Genomic DNA, 27,083 nt, shown 5'->3' with positions numbered 1-27,083 from the left:
AGCATTTTAGTGAGATTAACAAATAATGAAACCCTGTATACCTCAGTCCTCATATATTTGTTTGTAGCAGGAAACGAAGCAGACTGCGTATTTTTGGAATACAGAGCTGGAAATGAGCTTTTTTTATCTTGAAAGGGGAAAGACTATATAAATACTATATTACATAGACAAACTAAAATACAACTTAAGCCTTGGCCGTAAAGAACGTTCAAAAACTTACTTTAAATGATATAAAAACCTCTGGTAACTGTAATTATTTACCTGAATTACTTTTCTAGACGAAAATTCGACCTGATAACGACCTATTTCTTATTAAGGGTGCTACAGTTAATTAGAAAATACATATAAAGGTGCTCAAGCTCGGATGAAATAGTAAAGTAATCTGTCAGCGTCTACTGCTAGATAGTCTGACTCAAAAGTAATTTTGACGTACTTTCAGAATTAACTAAAATTAACATACTTAGAGTTAATTGATTTAAATTAAACTAGCCGATAGCACACCTTGAATACATAATTGTTAAATTAAGAGTATTCCGAAAAGTAACTTCGCTCTAGTTTTTCAGTTAGAGGTGGCTAAATATCACGAAAAACCCCATGTTAATCTCCATAGGAAAAATGGTAAAAGCATGTGAATTTTGCTTTAACGTTACAAAAGAGTATCAAGTCATATCTACAAGGGCCTACCGGCCCTGTAGAATTAATGACAGATAAAAGTGGAGGCCTTCAACCCCTGCACTTCATTGGGTTCCTCCCTATCCTTGGGCCGTTCGGACCAGACGTTAAAACTCATGAGGGCCTTAAGCCTGGTTTTCACTGCCGAAAATTTCACGGAACACTAAAAAAATAATCCGCAAAATTTTGCGGAAAATTCCTTAAAAACACGGCGACAAAACGTTTTCACTAAAACTTGTAATATCATGAAAGAGTGAGAGCTCGTAGAGACCAAGGCTTACCAGTTATGTCGAAAATGCACCAATAGCGACCTATCAATTTTCTTAGAATTTATTGTCTTTGTAAAAACGATCTTTTTTATCATATAAATAACAACTAAGCCAAAGTCCTTTAACAAATCGTTAACTATACATTTTTTTAAATTTAACTCGACCACACAAACGCCTTCAATTAAAAAAAATGGCGTCGAAAATAAACCTCTCGCGAGCTGATCAAAACCAAGCCTATGACGCCACGCATTCGTCGATTCCTTGCCGCCCAGAAAAGGCAAAATTTTGCGGCAAGTTACCTCTGAAAAAACGGCGCAGAACGCGGTTTTTCCTGCGTTTTGGGCCAGTGAAAACCAGGCTTTAGGTGACGAAGTGAAAACAGGAAACGCCACGTACCCCAATGGTACGCAGGTTACCTGTTCTTACTTAAATCGTGGTAATTTGAAGACTTGGTTATGGTCGGACGGAATATACCAAGCTCCGAATGTCCTAGCGGCACCCAATGTCATAGCTAAGGAATGCCCTCCGAACCTCGTCCAATGGCCCAGCGCCTTTACGGATCCAACGCCACAAACTTCGAGAAAAACATGCGTTAACTTCGTAGTGGCCGACAACTTTTACCGCAAGTTACATTGGCGTAGAGTTCTATAGGCCCGTGGGGCCCAAGCCCCTCCAAAACTTTGTCATCATCATGTGTTTGTTGAAATCATGAAGATAGTGACCTCATGAAAATAATTTTTACGTATAACTGTTGCAAATAATCACTAAAGCGCAGAGGAGTGTTTTCCGAACAGAATAGTTTTATTTGGTTCCGTTATATCCAAGGTTAACCACGTTGAACCATTACCCTTGAAATTTGAGTGCGAGAGAGGAAACAACGTTGACTCTTCTTGTAGCTATTCATCCAAAAACACTTTGCGAGAACGGCGTCCGTGTATACAGGAATGTTACTGGCTCGAAATTAGTATGTTGAACTGGTTTAGGGCCGATGCGCAATGCGTCAGGAGGAATAGTAAATCTCGCTCAGCTAAAATAAACACGCCGGAGATTCTAAAGGGTCTCAAGAAATTAGTCGGAAAGAAGCGCTATTCCTTTAAGCATTTTATTATGGGAGCGAGCAACTTAGACGAGGAAGGTGAGTGGCGATACCTTGACGAATCAGAGGTTACGTCGGATCAATTGGGAAAACTATGGTATAAGGGTCGTTTTAACGGAGGGCGGGCTGAAAATTGCGCGGCAATGCGCGGTGATGGAGAAGTTGAATTGATTGACGCGAATTGCGACACGCCTAATAGTCCCATTCTTTTGCGAAGTACCTGCCAATGAAGATGCGAGGAAACCTTTCATCCACGTAGAATGTAGAACATCACGATACGACGGAAATGACATGCCTTCCGTTTGCGACAAAGGAGTCTATTTAAAGGACACGTGTTACTGGGTTGAATACGAAAAAGTTCAATGGACGGAAGCGCTCTTCCATGTAAGATTCTCGTCTCTTGATTTGAAAATCATATTCCTCAGGTTGCGTTCGTTAATTTATATGAACGAGATAACACTCAGGGTCCAGAGAAACAGTTCTTATTTAGGCCATCTTTCTTGCCAAAATTACCAGCTTTATTCTAAAAATCACACACTTGTTTCGATCAGGGATAGATTTAATTTTAGAAGTAGGAATGGGGAACGGTTAGTATTTACTTCAGTCCGACTCATAGCCCAGTAAAAAGCCCCTCCCTCCAACACGTAACCAAAAGTTTAAATTATCTTATTGGTTCACTTAAACTACGTTTTGAAGACGTTGCTGACGGGGACGGCGAAAAATACGTAATTCTTTATTTCCTCTGTCGCTATGACCCGCCTCTTCTTTCATACCCGCCCCCCTGTCCCGTGAGGGGGGTCCGGGACTTTGACGCGTGCCCAGATTACTCTGTTCTCCATTCCAACTTCTAAAATTAAATTTATCCCTGGCTGAACTTTTTCAGTATCGGTTATCTCAATTCCCAAAAATGATAAGTGGCAACACTTTTCGGTATCATAAGTATATGGTAGAAGTTTACATTCGGTATCATAAGTATATGGTAGAAGTTTACATTCGGTATCATAAGTATATGGTAGAAGTTTACATTCGGTATCATAAGTATATGGTAGAAGTTTACATTCGGTATCATAAGTATATGGAACAAGTTTAGGTTCGGTATCATAAGTATATGGTAGAAGTTTACGTTCGGTATCATAAGTATATGGTAGAAGTTTACGTTCGGTATCATAAGTATATGGTAGAAGTTTACATTCGGTATCATAAGTATATGGTAGAAGTTTACATTCGGTATCATAAGTATATGGTAGAAGTTTACGTTTGGTATCATAAGTATATGGTAGAAGTTTACGTTCGGTATCATAAGTATATGGTAGAAGTTTACGTTCGGTATCATAAGTATATGGTAGAAGTTTACGTTCGGTATCATAAGTATATGGTAGAAGTTTACGTTCGGTATCATAAGTATATGGTAGAAGTTTACGTTCGGTATCATAAGTATATGGTATAAGTTTACATTCGGTATCATAAGTATATGGTATAAGTTTACATTCGGTATCATAAGTATATGGTATAAGTTTACATTCGGTATCATAAGTATATGGTATAAGTTTACATTCGGTATCATAAGTATATGGTATAAGTTTACATTCGGTATCATAAGTATATGGTATAAGTTTACATTCGGTATCATAAGTATATGGTATAAGTTTACATTCGGTATCATAAGTATATGGTATAAGTTTACATTCGGTATCATAAGTATATGGTATAAGTTTACATTCGGTATCATAAGTATATGGTATATAAGTTTACATCCGGTATCATAAGTATATGGTATATAAGTTTACATTCGGTATCATAAGTATATGGTGTGGCGAGGTATCGCTACATAAGTTTTTATCGGGGAAATAAGGTGAAACGTTTTTACAAGAACATCTTTATTCGATACAATCCAAAACTGAAGTGAAGTCTTTTTCCTCTCTTTTTACCGAACACTCCTTTGACTCCAAAAAACCCCAAGAAACCCCAAATCCTCTCCGGTGGTCGAGCGAAAGGGGTGAATCATCTTTACGGAAAGTTTTCCAAATAAGGGCATGAAGTTCATAAAGGGACCTTCCCTAAAGTCACCGAGAGTAACGTAGGGACATTCACCGAAGTCCCCGTTACAACACCCCCCCACCAAAATTGGAGCACAACTGCGACAACATTCTTCATTATCTTCATTATACAATAGCAAGAAAAATTTTAAACAATGACAAAAATTGGCCAAACCAGAAAATAAAACAAAACAAAAATACAGTATATTGAAAATCCAAATACTAATTGAACAAACACAGTAACTTATGGTAACGAAAAAAATTAAGAAAAGCAATTTATACAACAAAAAACGAGTTAAGCTAGAACACTGATTGTAATATTTAATCTTATGTTTTACTACGTTTGTATGGCCCAGATGACCCGAAAAAACATCCTGGGGTTCATCTACCAATTCCTGAATAACAGAAAGGATATCTCTCTTTTCTTTACTCGTTATTTGACTATCCCAATTGTGGGCTTCTTGTTCTACTGAAGCGACAGTACTAATCATCCCATCTCTATTTTTTAGTGGGTAAAGCGTTTCGTCTGAACCAAAACAATAAGACGAAAGATGGGGTTTGACATACAACCCGGTATATAAACAAAAATCCCATCCGAGTATAAACTCACTTTCTAACATTGGCGTAACTATTACGTCAAACCTCCAAGATTTATCTTGTATCTTAACAACAATCCTAGCTTTTCCAATGATTTCCAAATTCCCTTTATTTGCTACCTGCACCGTACCACCATTCCAAGGTTTCAATTTGTTATTACCCTTCGCCTTGTCCCACACTTCTTTGGGTAACACCGTTACATCCGAACCACTATCAAGAACCGCAAAACCATCCCAGGATCCCACTGAAACGGGAATTTTTGGTCTACCTTGCTCTTTTATAAGTTTTCTCACTGCTAGAATATTTAGGTCAATCTCATCTGAAGGCTTTAACGCCGCAAATGGTGACATTTCATCCCATGTTAGGTCACCCATTTCTTTACCTATTCTAATTTCATTCGGGGAATCTTTAACGACTCCTATTAAGCTAGAGTGAAATTGAGGACGCTCGTAATCCCCCTCCTCCAAACCCATTTGATTATTCACAAAACTTAACTCTCCATAAGCTACTTCTACCGCATTATCCGGCTGAATGTCAGGGTCCCGCCCCTGACCGATAGCCGATACTTTGGGCATAGACGGTCTTTGGTTATCGTTCATACCAGGACAACTAAAAGATCTATGACCGAACCTGTTACACTTGTAACACTGTAAACCCGAATCTGGTTTTCTCGGTAAATAATTATTGGCTTGAATTTGGTTATTTCGAGTAACCGGATTAGGGGGCTTCCCATAATTACCCCAATTTTCGCTTCCACCCAAATTTTCCCTATTTACGTTATACCTTTGATTTGTTTGAGCGTTAGGTCTAAAATTTTGACTGTTCCTATATGTTGAGCTATTGTCCCTACCAGACAACGAGGGAGGTCTAGAATAGAAAACTCTATCATATTCTGTAATTTGTTCATTTAGACTTTGTGCCCTTTGAGCTGCCTCCTGCACTTCCGAAATTGATGGGCTAGGCGATAAACGCATAATTTGCAATAGATGCGGGTTCATTCCGCTTAATATTTTACTAGCGATGCTAGTTGAACTCATTTTCGGTTCAATTTGGCGACATAGGCGCTCCTTTTCTAACATATACGTTAGAACGCATTCATTTGGCTTTTGCCTCCTACACGCTAATTTGTCTTCAAGTTGATATCGGTAGTCGATACCAACAAACGCCCGGCAAAAACGGTCCCGAAATTCCTCCCATGTACCTAAATCGACATTTGCCCTGTCCCACCAAAGAACTAGATCACCCTCTAACATGCATTCCATTTTTTCAAATAGTTCCTTATCATTTAATCGCGATAATCTTCGGTACCTTTCCACGTCGTTTAGAAAACCCAGGGCATCTTGTCCAAAGGCAAACCTTGGCATCGTTATATTGGCACTAGATGGACTCGTACTTGGACAGTGTCCAGCTACATCAGGACTAGATCTAGTTTGGGGAAATGGCTCCACAATAGATCCCGCAGTGTCGAATGGTTCGGCACCAGCGTTCAGGTCACTAGGAACTTCATAGATTTGAGTTATTGAACGTTTTTAACCCTGAACATTTGTATAACAAGACGGCCCAAGGGCTCGTAATAGTAGCCATATCGTACGAGTGAATAGCCCCTCTATACCCTACCCTAATGAGTGGATAACCCCTCTATACCTTACCCTAATGAGTGAATAGTGCTATCTTTTTCAATGCTTAAATGATTTACCGTGCATAAAATCAGAGTGAATAGCCCCTCGATTCCCTACTCTAAACAGTGATTAAATTATAACCGTATAAATTTACTTATGCTGTAATTCTAATATTCCGGCGAATCGAAGAACAGATAGTTTTTAGTGATAATCCCTCGATGAGTTTACAACATAGACTTATGCCGATGCACACTTATCGCATCTTATAAATTTCTAACAAGGACTTATGCCCAGAAATCTTTTGAAAGAGAAAGTTTAGTTATAGTGATTACGCATTTTAGTGATTATCCCCTCGAATTACCTTTAGCAATGCTAAAATGATCAAACGCATAACGCTCATTTAACACTATGTTAGCTCTATCTAAAGTCACATTTGAATTCACCGCCAAAACGTTCCAGTCAAACATAACATAGATGACGATAGCTACCGAACGAGAACGAAACACATGAGGAGCGCGGTAGGAAACGGGGAAAATCGTTATCTATTTAATTAGCACATACATAAAAAGAAAATGAATATAAAAACCCCAAACATACAAATTCATAAGTATCCGACCCCACAGATAAAAATTCAAAAGTATCCGACCCCACAGATTAAGAGGTACCCCACCCCACATCACCCCGACATTTTAGAGATAAAAATAAATAATAAAAAACTCGGAGTTTCTATCAAGTCTCTGTGGTTCAGTTGGTAGAATGTCTGCCTATTGCGCCAGCGACCTGGGTTCGATTCCCGGGTCCAATTTACGTGAACATTATTAATTTGACAAGTATAGTTGACCTTAAATTCATGGTTTCATTCAATTAAGACTTAATACCTAATAATTGAAATTCCTTTAGCCACGATGGCTCGTTAGTTTGTCCTTACAAAAATTAAACCATGGCCATTTTACGAACCCACAAAACTATTCTGGGCGCATCTCAAAGGTTTGTAAGAAATTATGGGGCGATTTGTAGTCGAAAATGTTCTATGAAATTTTGCCCTAAGGTCCACCGTTTCCCTCAAGAATGTGATTTTACATTTCTGTCCGCCATTTTTTAAGATGGCCGCGGATTCGAAAAACCTTTAATTAAGAGTAACGTACCTGCAAAACTTCAGCCTTCTACGTACAGCGGTTTGGGCTGCACATTGATTATTAGTCAGTCAGACATTCAAAAATGTATCGTATATTATATTTATATTAAAAATATATAGAGTATGCATTTAGAAAAAGACCCGACACACTTGTCTCTAAAGCGAAAGGCTAATTTCCTATCTTCAAATAGAGTTTTGCGGTCAACTGAGACAGAAATACGGATAAAAGTATTCTCCATGGGGTTTCTAACTTTTTGTTAGAAGGGAATGCGCGGCTTCTTTGACCCTTTGAAGTCGTGAATGGGCGCCTCCGGGTAGCTGCAAGGCTTCCTTGACTTAAAAGAAGCCGATGCGATAGAGCCGATACTACGTGCATTCCTCTGGTGATAGACGGGTTGGAATTTCGGGGAACGACCTTCAGGGGGGTTTTACAAGGACGCTGCATTCCATAAACAGACACAATAGAAGCCGACTATTTCCGGTATGCCTTGAAATGCGGAAGAAGGGGTGAGTTATTTTTAGCCACCGTCTATTAATAGCGTGGATCATTAGATTGACCTGGTCTGTACCTTTTCGAAATTATTTGTGATGTAAAATTCGTCATCAGAAGTAAGATGAGACTAGAAGTACTGAGCTAACCAAATTCTTCACTTGGCGAAAGTGAATATTCTTGATAACACACCAACGGTTGGCCCTCTGGTAGCGGTTTCTGAATTTTCCCTCCAAAACGTGAGAAGCTCGTGGCGGTAGACGGCCGAACTATTCACTATGAAATCTGTCATTTCTATAAGGCAAAAATATTATATTCTTTGTTTCTGTGAGAGTACTTCTTTTTAAATAAAACTCCATTTTTAAGTCGTAAATGCATAGTTTCAACCCTTCAAAAGGTTTGATAGATACCAACTATTTCTCAAAACCCCACCCCATCTTCTTTGTCCTGTTAGGGATTAACCTTCCCTGCTTTTTCTAGGAAGGGTTCGACAGTTTTACCCTTCATAATTTTGGTTCCATAGAAATAGTTTCGCCTGCATTAGCAGCTTAGACTGTCCCCATGAAGTTTATTTAGACATGATATTTTTCGCACCTCCCCCAAACCGCCCTTCTCAAGAGACGATTTTTCGAGCCATCTATATTTTCGGTTAGGCAAAACAAAAATGTAAAGTGCTGCCTCTAGTGGCTTATCTGCGTACTTCAAATCGCTAGACTTCCCCCTTAAGACCATTAGAAATATACCATCAATATATACTTGCTTTTGCATTTAAAGTTAACATCGATTTCCTTCAATGTTTAAATAGAGGAGCGGGATTGAATGCGTGAAATCCTTATTGTCAACGGGTGACAGAAATTTAAAAGGGAGATTTTAACACCTTCTATTATATTAAGGCAATCCTATAATCGTTTCTTTCGCTTTAGATGTATCGAGAAAACGTAAAACACAATTCACAATCACTAACCTCACTTGACAATTAAGCCCCGTTTTCATGAGAGCGAGATTCGAAGCGATTTGCGAGAGCGAGAGCGAGTTTCCAAACAGCGATATCGCTACAAGATTTTAGCGAGACTTAGTTCAAGTTCTCGCTTGTACTTTTTCGTTTTCATGAAGAGCGATTTTTTATAAGAATGTGATTTCACGTCCGATTTTTAAACATATTAAGCCGACATGAAAAGGCGGTTCTACATAAATCCAAGGATCTACTTCTGAGAAAGAAGCTTTTGGTTTTGCAAATTTTATTCAGTTTAAACAGAAATTAACAGTTTAAACAAAAAGTAGATGGTGGGCTCACCCAGTGAGGGGAACCAGAAAATCCGAGCGACATTATGAAACGTTGGTTAGTAGTATCTAAAGCTTCAACACAGATGAAAATTTGACATTACCGCCATTCCCAGGTTTATATTTGATTAATTATACTGTTCAAAGGTTCGATAAAAGGATTGAAATATTCATTATTCGTAGGCATTTTCTTCCGACAGATTTAAGATTTTAATAAAAAAATAAAGAAATATATAAATGGTTTCTCAAAACTTAAGCCTAATGTTAATAACCGTCTCTATCCTGCACGCGCTCAAAGAGAAAAAAGTCCTTTCCCGCAGTTTTTAAAATTAGGCCTAATGTTGGTAAATAATTTAACAAAAAGCGCGTGACAATTTTTATTCAGTTTTATTGGCTGATTAACTTTAGCTAAGTTGTGACGTAGAGGAATGTTATAAAAATCGCTGAAGCGAGAGCGAAGAAATCAAAACCGGACAGACGTTTGCGATATCGCTAAAATAGATCTCGCAGGCTCTTTCTCGCTATTGTCTCAAAGCTCTCGCAAACATGAAAACAGGCAAGAAAAATTCTCGCGCGATTTTTTTCAGGTTTTTTCTCGCAAATCGCTGTATTTTTCTCGCAAATCGCTCTCATGAAAACAGGGCTTTAAGGTCAATGCTTAAACTTATTACTACAATCCCTATCCATGTATAAAAGAACGAAAAATATCAGCTCACAACAATTCTCTTCCATTCACTGTCCCTTCAATGACGAACCAAAATATTTTACACTACTACTACTACGAGAATGACAACAGGGCGGGTTAAACTTAGAGCCTCATCGTTGATGTACATCATACGATGTGGCTGATATTCAAAATATTTCAAAACTTCCAAAAATTTTATATACTCTTTCTTATTTTTAACTCTTTATACAGAGCTTCGCGAGAACGTCATTTCCGATACAAATATTATAACGTTCTGAATATTTTGGAGAGTTTTCTTCTCTTCCTTTACAGGAATTTTGCGTATTTTGGTTAGACATGGGTTTTAACCGTTTTCTTTCTATATATATTTTTCTTCGTAAAATTTTAGTGCATTATAAATCAACTTTGACAATTTTATTTCGAAGCTACAATTTTTAAAGGTATTTTAAACTGATATTTTTAAAGGTGTTATGAAAGAAGCATGTAAAATTCATTACAAATTAAACATTGTAACGAAATTATAAAGACAATTAAAAAATTCCTTATTGGAACTTTAGGAGTTCCAACAATGGAAACCTAATTTCGGGGCCCCTCTGAAATTTATGGGTAGGCTGTAGCCTACCCTGCCTACCCCCTGGCGGCGCCACTGCCAAAAAGGCTCATTTTGTTTATCTCTCATAGCAAACGCCTAATATTATCGCTGCTCATGCTTACACCACTCAGATGGCTCTATGGGCAATTGTATTGTATATAAGTAAATAAATAAGACTGGTGTTAAGTAAGTGACTTTTCGTTCAAATCACGTGACTGACTAGACATGGCTGATAATACACCGCTAATAATCTAAATTTAGAGTATTTAACTTTTTTTTTATAAAAAGAAAAGTTTAAGCCTAAATTAGTAGTATTTAATGAGGAAAATTCACAATCGCGGCCAGATCTTAGCCGATTCATCTTAACAATGGGTAACTTTTAAGTCTTCAAAGGAATTACTTGAGGCAGATACTAATTAAAGTTTGCCTCACAAATTGGCTTAGCAATAATTGTTCTGAAAACGGTGTTTATGTTAGTATCTCCGCCACGAAACAAGGAAGTTAGAGATAAGGTGCATAGACTATTCCACTCTTTCCTGCAGAGAAGTAAGCGCAGAAGCAGTGTAGTGATAGATGTTTTACACAGATGACTGCTTAAAATTAAGTAAGAAACTGACAGGCAATGCTAAATTAGGGGTCATCCGTAAAACACTCCAATTATAACTCGTAAACGGTATTCCATGAGGCAAAATGCCATAGAACAATGGATCACACTGTATAAGATGAAATTCTCTTTAGATACGTGTGGTTACGTAATAGAATCGGAAGCGATAATTAAGATAATTTGCTATCCTAATTAATGTTTCAAACATTATATTGTAAATTAAAACTCTCCAGACCAGAGTTTCTAAATTGATTAACTAAAATTATACTAAATTATAGAAATATGTAGAATTCAGGGCTAAATATTTCTTATATTTTTTTCTTTATGATATTAAAACAACGATAATACACTAAAAACTACAGCGGTAGGCTAAGTGTTGAAAAGCGTAGCTCAATTGAGATCCGAACAGAACCTTCTTAAAGTAGGGATGGGGACCGTCTCTAAATGTTTATGCGTCATTGTGTATGCGTTAATCGCAATAGAGAATTTCCTTCCGAGGAAAGCAAAATTCGAGAGGAAAAAAGATGAAAAGGATTTCTGTTGTTCATCTTTAGTTCGCTAGAACCACATTGCACGATTTTCAGTTAGAGAGAACCCTTCCATCTTTTACCCCAGCGGGGATTCAAAAATCGGCACGGTCACTACATTCTTAGTCTCGATGCTCGGTTTTCAGTTCGCTAGAACCGTTTTCTTTGGAAGAAAGCCTTTAAGTTTCATAATAACGTGAGACCGTTAAGACGGGAGAGGAGAAGAACTCCCTGCGACCCATCTATTGAATCCTACGCAATTACGAAAACGTTTGTACCTATGTTGTCGTCTATTTCTTCACGAATTGTTTCCTGAATTTCAGGAAAGGCAGCTAAAGCTTCGAATACCCACGTGATGGCAGTTGTAGTTGCGTCGGTACCAGCTGAAAACATAAGTATAGCGTTTAAGAGACAGCTATTTTTAATGGTCTATCGCGTTAAAACAATGCCTTAACAATACCCAAAAAGAGGTCGCCTAATATTCCTTGCAAATGGCGATCAGTTAAGTAAGTTTTGTTTTCAGATTCCTCGGATTCAGCTTCGATACCAGAAGCGATCACGGAATCCGTGAAGTGACGTAATTCATCTAGAGTATATATATATATATATATTTAGAGTTATTACACGTAGATATAGATTTCTCTTAAAGGGAGGGGGAAGTGGAAAATCAAGTGATTTTTTTTATCAAATGTTCTACTAATTATAAAACCAGTCTGCATAGTGAAACATTGAGGAAATACTTCCGAATGATTTTAAAATTCAAATTAGGTTCAGATTTTAAAGATAATTTTAAAGAAGGACCTCCGACCAATCGCGTAACGCCCTGCCTTCTTGTTAACAAAATTCTCGTGGCACGTTCCGTGTCGAATGAAATTTATCACGAGATTTGATAAAATTAGGCGCGCAACGTGACAATCGTGGCGCGAGACATGGAGCGTGCCACGAGAATTTTGTTGATAAAAAGGCAGGGCGTTACGCGATTGGTCGGAGGACTTTCTTTAAAATTATCCCTAAAATCTGAACCTAATTTGAATTTTAAAATCATTCGGAAGTATTTCCTGAATGTTTGACTATGCAGACTGGTCTTATAATTAGTAGAAGAATCGATAAAAAAATCACTTGATTTTCTACTTCACCCTCCCTTTAATGGTTAATTGTTTCTTAAATAAAAATAATTTATAACCAGGATTGTAATCTTTCTTAATTTCTTTCAATCTGTCCATCAAAAATGCCCCAACAGCTTCCTCTGCGTTTTGTATAGTCTTTTCAAACTTGCGAAAAAACGGATAAAGAATAGGCTTAAAGTCTCCGGGGGAAATGGTCATACTCTCGTGAAAAAGATCGAACTCTTTCATCATTATTTGACGCTCTGCTTCGGTTAACTCGTCCAATCTAAAGTTTTAGTAATAATAGATTAAACCCACGATATTCGGCAAGTTTCGTTTCCTGGTTTTACCCAAAAGCAGTTTGAGATATGATGTTAAAGATGAAATTTTGCAATCTAGGCTTTGGATTAAAGGCGACTTTCTCGGACAACATATCAGCTATCATTTCTTCAGCGTTCCGTTGAACTATAGTAGCTAAGACTTCAGAGTCCGCGGACTTTCTATAAAAATTTACTTCGTAAGTTTCGCGCCTGTAACGATGGATAAATCAAAGAGGAGAAAGAGAGGGAGATAGAAACGCGATTTATAAAATCCGCCGAAAATGGGAAAATAGGGGGGTAGTAAAAACAATTTTCGGTACGTTTAGTTTTAGGACGCACATCCTTTGCACATGGGCGGATTGACCTCCTCGCCTTATCTTTGTCATCCTCTACGTCAACTATGGGCGAGAAAGCAAGATCAAACTTGGAGATATGGGCGGTATACTTTAGTAAGCTCGGCACGCTTGGACTATGTCAACAAAAGCAAAAAAAATGTTCTACAAGTTTGTCACTGGTTACTGAGAGCTTTTCATGAAATGAGGTAGATGAAACGTGAGATAGATTTTCGTAAAGCGACGACTGGTTTTGGCGCTGTCACAGGCTTATAGTACAGACTGAATAGGACCTAGTGGACTGCAAAATTAACCGAGTGCAGTCAATTCTCGCTTGTCGTTCTCGAACTAGCTCGAGCTGCGAGTCTCTAGCATTACCAGAAGTAAGATGAGACTAGAAGTAAAGAGCTCTAGCATTGGTAGTAGATCCTGGCACTATTGAACAAATTTGAGGATTTTATGCCGCTTCCATCGTCCCTAGAGAGAAAAAATTGGTCGAGTTCCAAAAAATTTCCTACCCCTTCCCCTAAACCTAAAGCCGCGGAACACGGACGTGGGTGCTTGAACCTAGTTTGGCCGTCTACCGCCACGAGCTTCTCACGTTTTGGAGGGAAAATTCAGAAACCGCTACCAGAGGGCCAACCGTTGGTGTGTTATCAAGAATATTCACTTTCGCCAAGTGAAGAATTTGGTTAGCTCAGTACTTCTAGTCTCATCTTACTTCTGATGACGAATTTTACATCACAAATAATTTCGAAAAGGTACAGACCAGGTCAATCTAATGATCCACGCTATTAATAGACGGTGAGGCTAAAAATAACTCACCCCTTCTTCCGCATTTCAAGGCATACCGGAAATAGTCGGCTTCTATTGTGTCTGTTTATGGAATGCAGCGTCCTTGTGAAACCCCCCTGAAGGTCGTTCCCCGAAATTCCAACCCGTCTATCACCAGAGGAATGCACGTAGTATCGGCTCTATCGCATAATAATAATAATAATAATAATAATAATAATTTTTATTTCCCAATATTCTGAGAGAGCGGTAGCTCTCTTAGATAAGACTTCATACTGCTCTTAATGTATAAGGAGGGTTGTTTGTTTGGATGTAGTTTTTTTTGTATTGCATTAATTGTTTTGAATAAATTCCACAGAACTACAATTCGGGCCCTCAATATGTGGTTAAAATTTCAAAGAGATCCATTAATTAGTTTATTTTATAAAAAATAAAGTTGCTAAGGGTGGTTTTCATTTCCATAAAATTAATCACACCTTTTGATGAAAAAGAGGAATTTTTCCCATAGAAATAACATGGGAAATTTTTGGAAAAAAACAAATCGGTTCCTCGTGATTTAGAAAAACTATACGTTGGTTAGTTTTTGGAACGATCTTAAATGAAACTTTACACTATAATCTAGGACCATTTTTCTTGTTATTAAGAAAAATTAGTTTTAAGTATGTTTAATTTAAATTTTAAAAATTGCCCCAATCTGCGATATTTTAGCATTTATACACTGTTTTATTGGGAAATATCAGCGTGACCAATATTGGCCTTTTTTAACGTATAGTTGCCTCATAATAATCCGATTGTTTCTTCTTATTGCCTTTTGGTTGGAATGGCCTATCGATAGTGTGATAAGACGGTTTTAATATTGCTTCCGTGACGTTGATGCGGCCGCTGCGGTGACGCCATCAAAACACTTTGGTCTAAATTGTGGCGGATATAGTCAAATTCTTAGAACAAATAGCTAGATTAATTTACATTTTAACTTTTCCCTGCTAATTAAACTGGATTACCAATAGACTAGATTATCAGTTAAAGATGGTTAAACTATAGTTTACCAACTAAACGTACTTAAAATAAATTATCAATTAGAGGTAATTAAACTAGACTACCAATTAGAGGTTATTAAACTAGATTACCGACGACTGATAATTAAGCTAGATTACCGACAACCGGTAATTAAGGTAGATTACCGACGGCTGTCAATTAAGCTGGATTACAGACGACTGGTAATTAAGATAGATTACCGACGACTGGTAATTAAGCCGGATTACCGACGGCTGTCAATTAAGCTAGATTACCGACGGCTGTCAATTAAGCTGGATTACAGACGACTGGTATTTAAGCCAGATTACCGACTTGTGGGTGTTTGCCCCGGGTACTTGTGGGTGTTTGTAAGTACTTGTGGGTGTTTGTAAGTACTTGTGGGTGTTTGTAAGTACTTGTGGGTGTTTGTAAGTACTTGTGGGTGTTTGTAAGTACTTGTGGGTGTTTGTAAGTACTTGTGGGTGTTTGTAAGTACTTGTGGGTGTTTGTAGGTACTTGTGGGTGCTTGTAGGTACTTGTGGGTGCTTGTAGGTACTTGTGGGTGCTTGTAGGTACTTGTGGGTGTTTGTAGGTACTTGTGGGTGCTTGTAGGTACTTGTGGGTGCTTGTAGGTACTTGTGGGTGCTTGTAGGTACTTGTGGGTGTTTGTAGGTACTTGTGGGTGTTTGTAGGTACTTGTGGGTGTTTGTAGGTACTTGTGGGTGCTTGTAGGTACTTGTGGGTGCTTGTAGGTACTTGTGGGTGCTTGTAGGTACTTGTGGGTGCTTGTAGGTACTTGTGGGTGCTTGTAGGTACTTGTGGGTGCTTGTAGGTACTTGTGGGTGCTTGTAGGTACTTGTGGGTGCTTGTAGGTACTTGTGGGTGCTTGTAGGTACTTGTGGGTGTTTGTAGGTACTTGTGGTGGCTTGTAGGTACTTGTGGTGGCTTGTAGGTACTTGTGGGTGCTTGTAGGTACTTGTGGGTGCTTGTAGGTACTTTTGGGTGTTTGTAGGTAATTGTGGGTGTTTGTAGGTAATTGTGGGTGTTTGTAGGTCCTTCTGGATGCTTGTAGGCACTTGTGGGTGCTTGTAGGTCCTTCTGGATGCTTTTAGGTACTTGTGGGTGCTTGTAGGTACTTGTGGATGCTTGTAGGTACTTGTGGGTGCTTATAGGTACTTGTGGGTGCTTATAGGTACTTGTGGGTGCTTATAGGTACTTGTGGGTGCTTGTAGGTACTTGTGGGTGCTTGTGGGTGCTTGTAGGTACTTGTGGGTGCTTGTAGGTACTTGTGGGTGCTTGTGGGTACTTGTGGGTGCTTGTGGGTACTTTTGGGTGCTTGTGGGTACTTTTGGGTACTTGTGGGTGCTTATAGGTACTTTTGGGTGTTTGTAGGTACTTGTGGGTGTTTGTAGGTACTTGTGGGTGTTTGTAGGTACTTGTGGGTGTTTGTAGGTACTTGTGGGTGCTTGTAGGTACTTTTGGGTACTTGTGGGTGCTTGTGGGTACTTGTGGGTGCTTGTGGGTACTTGTGGGTGCTTGTGGGTACTTTTGGGTACTTGTGGGTACTTTTGGGTACTTGTGGGTGTTTGTAGGTACTTGTGGGTGTTTGTAGGTACTTGTGGGTGTTTGTAGGTACTTGTGGGTGTTTGTAGGTACTTGTGGGTGTTTGTAGGTACTTGTGGGTGTTTGTAGGTACTTGTGGGTGTTTGTAGGTACTTGTGGGTGTTTGTAGGTACTTGTGGGTGTTTGTAGGTACTTGTGGGTGTTTGTAGGTACTTGTGGGTGTTTGTAGGTACTTGTGGGTGTTTGTAGGTACTTGTGGGTGTTTGTAGGTACTTGTGGGTGTTTGTGGGTACTTGTGGGTGTTTGTGGGTACTTGTGGGTGTTTGTGGGTACTTGTGGGTGTTTGTGGGTACTTGTGGGTGTTTGTGGGTACTTGTGGGTGTTTGTGGGTACTTGTGGGTGTTTGTGGGTACTTGTGGGTTTTTGTGGGTACTTGTGGGTGTTTGTGGGTACTTGTGGGTGTTTGTGGGTACTTGTGGGTGTTTGTGGGTACTTGTGGGTGTTTGTGGGTACTTGTGGGTGTTTGTGGGTACTTGTGGGTGTTTGTGGGTACTTGTGGGTGCTTGTGGGTACTTGTGGGTGCTTGTGGGTACTTGTGGGTGCTTGTGGGTACTTGTGGGTGCTTGTGGGTACTTGTGGGTACTTACCCAAACTTTTAATGATTTACGTTTTTGAAGTATCATTATAAATAAATGTCTGATTGAGCTAAAGTTATGGTCCCCTTTATATATGTTTCTGCTTAGTGCAGATTTTGAAAATGTAAAACAGTTTCTTAACATTCTTAATTAAAATGAAGACTGAAGGAACAGATATTAATAAAAAATGTCTTGATTAGAATCAAGACCTAAAAAGTATCGATAAGACTGAGGTTATCACGTGACTGAAGGATCAGATATTAATTTTTCTTTTTAATTGAAACTTAAAGGCATGTTTAAGAAAAAACAACGTTCCATTACCGTTTTTGCTGAAATAAATTATTTAACTGGTAATCAATTTCAAAAATTTACTTATCTCGGCTTTTCGACCACAATTCCATTCCCCGAAAACATTTTATCATTACATTAATTACTTTTGGGAGATAACGTGTCAAAATAAGCTATTAAACAATAAAAAACTGTAATAGCGGTCTTTTTAGCCATGACAACAACCTTTTAAAAGTTACAAGTTCTATATCACCCTTTCGAGACTAACAGGAACTGAGCAAACTATAGCTTAACCTGCTACTAGTAAGACCAGGGAGAATTGATGTAAACTGGAGTTGAAATTTCATCATGTGCGACCAGCGGCACTGAAACTCTCCCATAGTGTGTAGTAGTGTGTAGAACATAATTCTTTCGCTGTTATCTGCCAAAATCAATCTTTCTAGGTAGTGCCGCCTCCTCACTTGAATATTTCATGATATATTAAGGTTTGAACGAACAAACCAAACTTTCCTCCCTTTTTGCTGCTCATTTCCGGTGCCATTCCCTTGTCTTTCTGTTCGTTATAACTACTATCATGAGTTTATTTCTTTCAAACCAAAATATAAAAAAATGGATTCTTTTTCCTTTTGTGCTACTTAGAATTTACAAATGTATATAACGTTGTGCCGTGCCATATCAAATACTCTCTAACCATTGTTAGAAACTAGAGAGAGAAATTGGGCATACCCTGAACTATGAGAAAGAACAATGCGACGGTTGGCTAAAGTACACTTGATATTACATCATTTTGCAAAAGTGCGAGTAAAAATCTTACTGTCCCTATTGAATTTGGCGCCATTTGCTTTATAATTATTAAAATGTTCCACTGCGAAGCGTGCCGGTCACGAATGGGAATGTAACGTCTTAAGGAACCTTTTAAAACGCAAAACCATACACGTACTCTCCCAAAAGTAATTAATGTAATGATAAAATGTTTTCGGGGAATGGAATTGTGGTCGAAAAGCCGAGATAAGTAAATTTTTGAAATTGATTACCAGTTAAATAATTTATTTCAGCAAAAACGGTAATGGAACGTTGTTTTTTCTTAAACATGCCTTTAAGTTTCAATTAAAAAGAAAAATTAATATCTGATCCTTCAGTCACGTGATAACCTCAGTCTTATCGATACTTTTTAGGTCTTGATTCTAATCAAGACATTTTTTATTAATATAAATTGGAGGCCAACAAGAAAAGGAGTAACTCCCAGTACAGAGCTTGTTGACCCAGACAAATACAAAAAAAAGAAAAAAAAAATACACAAATTAAATTAAAACAAAGAAAATTATAAAAACCAATAGTCATGTAAAACCATAGTTAAATAGATGAAATCGAAGAGGAATAAAAATAATTATAATATACAATCGTCATTTAAAAATTTTTGATACAATTTAAATTTAAAACAGGCTAGCGTATTACTACACCTTATGTCAATTGGGAGAGAATTCCAATCCCTAACGACACGAAAAAAAATGAATGAAAAAGTGCATCACATCTAGCTTTACCAATGGCAAATGTCAAAATTTCATGCCTTTCATTAATAATGACATAATCTAGTAAAGGAAAGGTATAATGACAGTAGATTACCCGGTATAAAAAGACGAGACTAGAAAACTGTCTTAGTGCATACATAGGTAAAAAATTCAGTGTCTTTAAACGATCACCATATTGTACTCTATTGCAATTTTGCACATTATTAAACCATGACTGGTTCAATTGATAAGAAGTAAAATGTCTCAAAACCCGTTCAACACTGTCAATATCCTTTCGTAAATGAGGAGACCATACCACAGACCCATATTCCAAAACAGGAACTACCAGAGCCTTAAACGCTATAATAGCTGCTTTTGAACGACCAAAAGTTCTATTAATTAAACCAGTCAAGCGCCTGGCTTTAGAGATAATATATAAGACATGGTCAGCCCATTTTAAATCACTTGAAATAAAAATCCCAAGTAACTTACATTTAAAGACCCGAGGCAAGATTTGATTAGATACACAATAATCAACATTAAATACATTGCGACGTCTAGTTAAAATGATATATGAACATTTCGATACATTTAGAGACAAGAGATTTCTAATTCCCCAGTCAACGATTATATTTATATCTCTCTGAAGTAACACAGTGTCCGACATAGAGCGCACAGCTCGAGAGAGAAAGGAATCATCAGCGTATTGCCAAAGGTTAGTATCAGGGGAAATACCAAGGTGAAGATCATGGGCGTACAGAATAAACAGTAAAGGACCCAATATTGATCCCTGGGGTACGCCAGAGGTAACAGGTTGATAACCCGAAAACTCACCTTGAAAGACACTCTCTGTTCACGATTCCTTAAGAAATCAGCAACCCAAGCTAGGATAGGACCGCGAATACCCACACCATAAAGCTTAAAAATGAGGCGATCATGAGGAACAGAGTCAAAGGCTTTTTTCCAGTCAAAAATTATGACATGTACATCAGATGGTACACGTAAGTCCAACAAAGAAGCCCATGAATGGAAAGCCTGGACTAACTGCGTTACGCAACTGAAACCCTTTCTAAAACCAAACTGCTTTTCAGGGAGCACGCCAGGCTTAATACATTTAGAATTAATGAAATCAGATACAATTGATTCCATAATTTTACAGAAAACAGAGGATAAGGATATAGGACGGTAGGACGCCATATCAGATCTGTCTAAGGAAGAACCCTTATATAGAGGGACAACATTAACCCTTTTCCAAGCAGCCGGAAGTCTGCCTACTTTCAACGAGTAATTTAAAAAGTCGGCTTCTTTTAAGTCAAGGAAGCCTTGCAGCTACCCGGAAGCGCCCATTCACGACTTCAAAGGGTTAAAGAAGCCGCGCTTTCCCTTCTAACAAAAAGTTAGAAACCCCATGGAGAATACTTTTATCCGTATTTCTGTCTCAGTTGACCGCAAAACTCTATTTGAAGATAGGAAATTAGCCTTTCGCATCGGCTTCTTTTAAGACTAGGAAGCCTCGATCTGGCGAACCGCACCCGGAAGCGCCCATTCACGACTTCAAAGGGTCAAAGGAGCCGCGCATTCCCTTCTAACAAAAAGCACTGCAAAAAGTTAGAAACCCCATGGAGAATACTTTTTATCGTATTTCTGACTCAGTTGACCGCAAAACTCTATTTGAAGATAGGAAATTAGCCTTTCGCTTTAGACACAAGTGTGTCGGGTCTTTTATTAATTGCATACTCAATATTTTTTTAACATAAATATAATATAAATGCCCGTTTTCAATCAACTTTTTCCAAGCTTTTTGCTGTGGCTTTTTTGGGAACTTTTGACGGGCTTTCGAAGATAAAAAATCTTCAAAATTAGAACGGAAAAGCTGAAACTCGTATCGTTTTCAAACAAGCTTTAAAAGAATAAAAAATTACAAGTGGGCGTGACTTAAATTACATTTTCATGTGTGTAGACGATACTTTCTTTTTGAGCGGCAAAATCTTTAAGAAAATGAGAAGCAAATATCAAACTCATTTAGATATCTGCTTCTCGAAGGTTTAAAGCATGAAAAGACGAAAAGCTGAATTTGATGCTTGTTTGAAAACACCAAGATTTTTTGCTTCGGCTTTCCGCTGCTACGTTTGAAGCAAAACCTTAATTTTTGTTCAAAAAAATCTTGATTGAAAACGCGCCTTAAGATACATTTTGGAAGAGCAGGGGCTATTCTTAAATTTAGCCGCGAAGGCAATCCGGAATTAATTAGTATTTAAATTTAATTTTGTAAGCCTAATTTTAAACGTCGTCTGCTAGGCCTAGTGATTCGAAAAGTTGCAACGAGTAAAGCGCCCCTTACTACAACGTTATAAAAGGCGCCAAAATTTCAAACTTCGAAACGACACGCGTGTAGGCTTAAAAATCGAACAAACCTTTATAGATTTATTGAAAATTAAGCTATAAATGATGAATTTAACGATTTAACGTAATTTTAAGAGGTTATTTTGAACGTAATAAATAATTAGGCTTATAAATAAAGTCAATTTTAAGAAAAGAAAGGCGCCAAAATTCTAACGTCGTAACTACACGTGTTTAGGCTTAAAAATCGAACAAACCTGAATATTTTCGTTAAAAATTAAGTTAGGAAGTTGAATTACACGATTTAACTTAACTTTAAGAGGCTACTTTGAATATAATAAATTAGGCCTATAAATGAATTCGATTTTAAGAAAAGAAGATACCTTTATTGAACTCTCATTAGAAACAAACATAGGCCCTTAAAAATATGAAAAAAAAACCATAAAAGAGAAGTAACAAATGATGGAATGCCCTTAAACCTATTGAACCTTGCACTCTTTATCATCACTATTGGTATCTTGCAAGAGTCTTTTTTTATTGGTAGCGTAAGAACTACCAGTCGAATCGTAACTCTTCAAACTCGACCACATAGCAGAAGCGGTGGGAGTTAGGGGTTGACTAGATTTAGCCCCGCCCACCGAAAATGTTCCTAAATTTTATAATTTTAAGAAACAAGCAACGAATGGGACGTCATTAAAAGTTAAACTTACCTGGTTCTCGAGCTTTGGTGATTTCGACTTTGACTTGCAACGATTCTTGCTCGTTCTTGTACAATGTTTCGTTCAGTTCAGTTTTCAAGTTCTCATTCACAACCAACCGTTCCTCAAGTGTCTGTGTCTTCTCATCCAAATATTTCTTAAGTTCAGCGACCTTAGATTCCATTTCACGAACTGTTTGTTGTTTCTCATCGTATTGGTTCTCCAAATTGGCCAACTTCGTTTGATAAGCGTTAACATCTTCTTGTAGGGTCTTCAAGTTGTCTTCAACTTCAAGTTTCGATTGTTTAACGAGTTCCAATTGTTTCTGGGACATCAGATACTGGCCTTCTTTGGCGATCCACTTCTGTTTCTCTAATTGCAACTCATCCACCAATTGTCGCAAGTTTTTCGAAGATTCGTCGACTTCCTCGTACTTCACCTTATACTCGACGAGTTGCGATTCACGAACGGTAGATTTCTTCAGCTTCAACTCCAAATCCTGAACTACAATCTTCAAATTCGACAAATCTAGAACGCTATCTTCAAGATCTTTATTGCGCATCTCAACTGAATTTAAACATTCCTTCAGATGGTTTATTTCGTATTCCATTTGAGTCAACTTGGCCTTCTTTTCTTTCAACGCGTCTTTAGCTCGACTCAACTCCTCGACGACTTCATAGGCGTACTGTCTCGCTAACGTCAACTCGCCTATAAGTTTCTCGGAAGCCAACTTCAAATTCCCAATTTACTCTTCGTAATCGTGTACTAATTGTTTCAAATTGGAGATTTCCTCGGAATTCGATTGAACTTCCGCTTTCTTCTCGCTCAAAACAACTTGAAGCTGTTCCATTACTTCCGTTTTGGGGTTGTCAGCTTTGAGTTGTTCAATCTCTTCATTTAAACGCTGGATTTCATCAAGGTTGTTCTGGTTTGTAGCCGAGGTTTCACGCAACTTTTCCGTTAAGACCATCTCATTTTGGGTCATTTCTACTAATTTAATTTCGGTTTCCATTCGAGACATTTAATTTCGAGCTCCAAATTCGAGGTCGTATCAAGATTTTTCGAGTATGAATTTAAGGTTTGAACAATAATTTGAAACTAATTGAACTCAAAAGTTGACTTTTTTGTTAATTATTTTAAACCTTGTAATTTTCTCTTGTGAATGTAATTTTTTTATTTGTATTAGCCTATTTTTCAAGTTGTTTTCAATTTTAAGTTTGCTTTTGTTTTTTATTGTAAAAAGTATTTTTCCGCGCTGTTAAGATCGAGGTTGTTTTCAACATTCTTGTAAAAGCATCGAAAATTTTAAGCTTCGGAAAAAAACTGGGTACGTCACTAAGTCGACCGGTTTATTAAAAAAAACCAACCCAGAGAGCGCAGGGACAGAGCGCGTCCTAGTACCGGGCCTTGGACTACGTCACACGGAGAGGTAAAAAGCTCTCGCAAGCTATATTTCGTTACAGGTTTCGATTCTTTCGTTTAATTCGATTATTTCTTGGGAGAGATTTGAGTTTTGGGTTTCTAATTGCGATACTTTTTCAACGGCTTAATTTTTTTCCTTAAAAATTTCTTCCAAATTTAATTCAATTTCTTCGATAGTCGCCGATAATTGCTTGACCGTATCATCGCGGTAACGGACTTCGTTTTTCAATTTTGTAATTTCAATTTCGAATATTTGAATTTCATTTTCTAAACTGGCGTTTGAATTTTTCAAGAGAGGTATTACACCGGCCGTGTCTGTGTGTCTGTGTGTCTGTCAGACCCCACGTGACCGCGTTCGCAGTTTGCGTATTGTAGCAAACAAATACCCGATTTCCGGAACGCGTTCGCGGTTCACGGAAATTTGGCCATTCATCTACCAACACAAGTCTTTACTAACTGGCTTCTAAGGACCACAATCTGCTAGTCTTTGTCCATCCCACATGGACACTAGTCTGTACTTGCTAGCTTCTAAGCACCACCATCTTCTGTTCTTCGTCAATTTCACCTTGACACCAGCTTCTATGCACCACCATCTTCTGTTCTTCGTCAATTCCACATTGACACCAGGTTCTATGCACCACCATCTTCTGTTCTTCGTCAATTCCACATTGACACCAGCTTCAATGCACCACCATCTTCAGGTCTTTTGTCCATTCCACATGGACGCCAGTCAGTACATTCTGGCTTCTTTTCCTCCGTCATCGTTTAGTTCCAAGATATACGCGGCGATCGGCTAGGGTTACGAGAAACGTCTAGCCTCCCAATGGCAGGGCTTCCACCAAAGGTTCACGCGAATGCGTTTTTATCTATTATTATAATGGAAACGAAACGTATATATACCCAAAAATTTGAAAAAAGCGGGCAAGAGGGGTACCCTTCACTTTAAACGTCAATATTAGCAAAGTTTCGAAAGATAATAGGAACAACTTTATTTTAAACGATTTAACTATTTTAAAAGTTATTTACTGGCGATTAAAATAATTAAAAATAATTATATTTATTTAAATATTAAAGATAAACCCAAGTACCGAAGTCGTTATATCATTGCCTCCTATATCTATCAAGGCCCGTGCATTGCGTTATATTTCGTACATTGTCTCTTATATCTTTTTAGGCCCGTGCATTGCGTTACATTTCCTACATTGCCTCCTGTATCCATAATAATTTATTTTCTTTGTTATATGAAATGAAAATATGGATAATATTTTCGGCAATTCGATTTGAATGGCTCTTTCTGATGTATCATTCTCTCAGCACTGTTCATAATGGACAGGAACGTAGAGATTCGAGACACTAGGAATTACGATAGTGTTTCAAATCCTCTGTAATGAGGGCTTAAAGGCTTGGAGTGAGTCGAAAGATAAATACACATCCAATTTTTAAGTTGTACCATGCGTACCACAATGTTGGCAGGCGTTTATTGAAGGATGCTTGGGTACTAGTACAGACTGTTACGTCTACCAAGTTTCCTAGCATCCAACAATAAATAGGATTCATAAAAGCCAGTGTTACGCGCATGTCATGGGTCAAGTCGTTAAATATATCGACGCAGTTAAATATCTGATGGCATTATTTTATCCACTTTCTCATTGCGTTTCGAGAGGAAGTTCAACTTTGGCACGGACGACAGATGGCGCTCTTAACCTTCTACCCCCAAAAATCGCTGTTGTCTGCTCGTTTTCCCCTTCCGCGTTTTTTCGTTATAAACTTAACTGTTAAGATAAAATTTCATATTTCCTAAGACAGATAAGCTTCTACTCCTTTCATCTTACTCCCAGTTAGATTTAACCTTGTTAAAACATAATCAGATGAATTTGAGTTACAATGTCGTAAAATCCTGTGCATACAGTTACCTAGGAGTGATAGAGACAATTTTAACGATGTCTAGAGATGATAAACTTAAGCGAAATTGTTTTACGTTTGAATAAAAATACCGCTTCCAGTAGTGGGTTTATAGTACTCCTTGTTAGTGTAAGATTAGTGTAGTTGTAGAGCGTAATCATGATAAACGCTTAAAAATATATATTTTCAATAAAAACACCGCTTCCACTAGTGGATTTCTACTCCTTGTGTTTGTGTAAGATTAGTGTAGGTGTAAAGAGTAATCATTATAAACGCTTAAAAATATATTTTCAAAAATGAAGAATAAAGAACATTGCTTTAGAAAAATCCAAACGGCTAGGTATTGGTAAAAAAGACATGTGTAAGCTATTTGTAGATGAGATATTGTTTTACATGTTTTGAATGAGGCTAAAACGTCCACTATTGTGTCTAAAAAAGTGTTGGCAATGTATAATTTTTAAATATGACGGAATTGCGGTTGATATGATAGCGCCCTATTTGCGAAAAAAACCTTTTTTTAAACAGTTGAATCACTCTTTGATAGAATTTCAAGAGAAGAAGTTAAGCGTTAAATTTGCTCGATTAATTTTGTTCGGAAAATAATATATTTAAGCGCTACGTATTACTGAAGGAGATTGATTTTGCCAATCTTTGTAAGTATTTAACTGTTTAATAATTATTTTGGTTAAGTGTGAGCCTATAGCTTATGTGTGATTGGGTTGTGGCTTCCATGTTTTGGGGACATTTGTTTTTTGTGTGGCGAGGTATGATTCAGCTTTGATATGGACAAATGTTACAAATCATACTGGTAGACTAAGAATACGTTTGAGGTATAGCGAGAGAGTAGAGTTTCCACAGCAATTGAGAGATATTGAAAAGGCTTGAACAATTGACTATTTTAAAATTGAATTCCTGCACTTGCAAAGAATTAAAAAAGCGATAGATGCATATATTTAGGTTGTTTAAACGGTAGTGATAGTCATCTCCACTCGGAGAGGTAATATTTTGGCTTTCCCAACTTGTAATATTTCTTCCTCGAGAGGGAATTCCAAAGGTTTGCCATTCTTTAATCTACATTAGTGAATTAAATTTAATTGGGATTTTGCGCCGCGTTATGAGGTTTCTACAGATTCGGCGTAATTTTGCTTAGTATACTTGAACCGTTTTTGTTCAAGAACACGTGACGTTAACACATATCACATAAACTCATGATAATACCAATAAATAGCAAACCAGGGTTCGTACAACCTTTGGAAAACCGATTTCCATGTTCTTTCCCTGAGTTTTCCAGGTTTTTCCCCCCCATACATGGAGTAATAACAATGAATGTTACTCAAACCTTAACCTGATTTCCCTAAATTTTACCAAGAAACGATATCTAATTTGTTAGGGAGAATGTATAAGTTGCCTAAGTATTCGCGCGCCATAGTCCCAGTCCCCCTTTCAAAATACAAGGGGGGGACGTAAAAGGAGGCCGGGCTATTTCGCCTCTCCTCAGTCGGAAAATGCGTAGTTTTCGTCATTCGCGTCACGCTGACGTGAGTTTTCAAGAACCAATGA

The 27,083-nt window shown here is 37.8% G+C and overlaps 3 protein-coding genes across 15 annotated transcripts in view; all 3 read right to left on the bottom strand.

Moving 5' to 3' along the window:
• Window positions 1-27,083, bottom strand: part of LOC149668269 (uncharacterized) — a 142,872-nt gene that overhangs the window by 5,801 nt on the left and 109,988 nt on the right. For 3 of the 12 annotated variants that reach the window (XR_016368007.1, XR_016368005.1, XR_016368006.1), the window contains exon 1: window positions 42-323. The gene's annotated coding sequence lies outside the window, so the exon portion shown is untranslated. Of the gene's footprint in view, window positions 1-41; window positions 397-26,546; window positions 26,595-27,083 lie in introns of those variants that run through there. The other 9 variants (XR_016367997.1, XR_016367999.1, XR_016368002.1 and 6 more) reach the window with 5 other exon arrangements.
• On the bottom strand, window positions 8,183-13,497 carry LOC149668277 (cytochrome P450 1A1-like). Of its 2 annotated transcripts, XR_016367994.1 has the most exons (6): window positions 13,350-13,497; window positions 13,060-13,209; window positions 12,787-12,995; window positions 12,064-12,189; window positions 9,209-11,986; window positions 8,183-9,134 (listed from the first exon to the last, which is right to left on the bottom strand). XR_016367994.1 is itself a non-coding variant. In XM_089841138.1 (5 exons), the coding sequence occupies exons 2-5, from the start codon at window positions 13,152-13,154 to the stop codon at window positions 11,856-11,858; spliced, it is 561 nt and encodes a 186-aa protein (XP_089697264.1). In that variant the 5' UTR covers window positions 13,155-13,209; window positions 13,350-13,497; the 3' UTR covers window positions 8,183-11,855. The 2 variants fall into 2 exon arrangements, 1 of the variants encoding a protein (XP_089697264.1); XM_089841138.1 differs by having other exon boundaries at window positions 8,183-11,986.
• On the bottom strand, window positions 21,193-22,934 carry LOC149668276 (uncharacterized). The gene is made up of 2 exons (XM_089841163.1): window positions 22,212-22,934; window positions 21,193-22,150 (listed from the first exon to the last, which is right to left on the bottom strand). Exons 1-2 carry the CDS (start codon window positions 22,807-22,809, stop codon window positions 21,981-21,983), a joined length of 768 nt encoding a protein of 255 aa, XP_089697289.1. The 5' UTR covers window positions 22,810-22,934; the 3' UTR covers window positions 21,193-21,980.

This window comes from Phalangium opilio, unplaced genomic scaffold (assembly GCF_054372755.1).
Source record: "Phalangium opilio isolate 3A_F unplaced genomic scaffold, DU_Popi_V2 ptg000056l_1, whole genome shotgun sequence".
Lineage (NCBI taxonomy): Eukaryota > Metazoa > Arthropoda > Arachnida > Opiliones > Phalangiidae > Phalangium > Phalangium opilio.
This window is presented reverse-complemented; position numbering and strand designations above follow the sequence as displayed.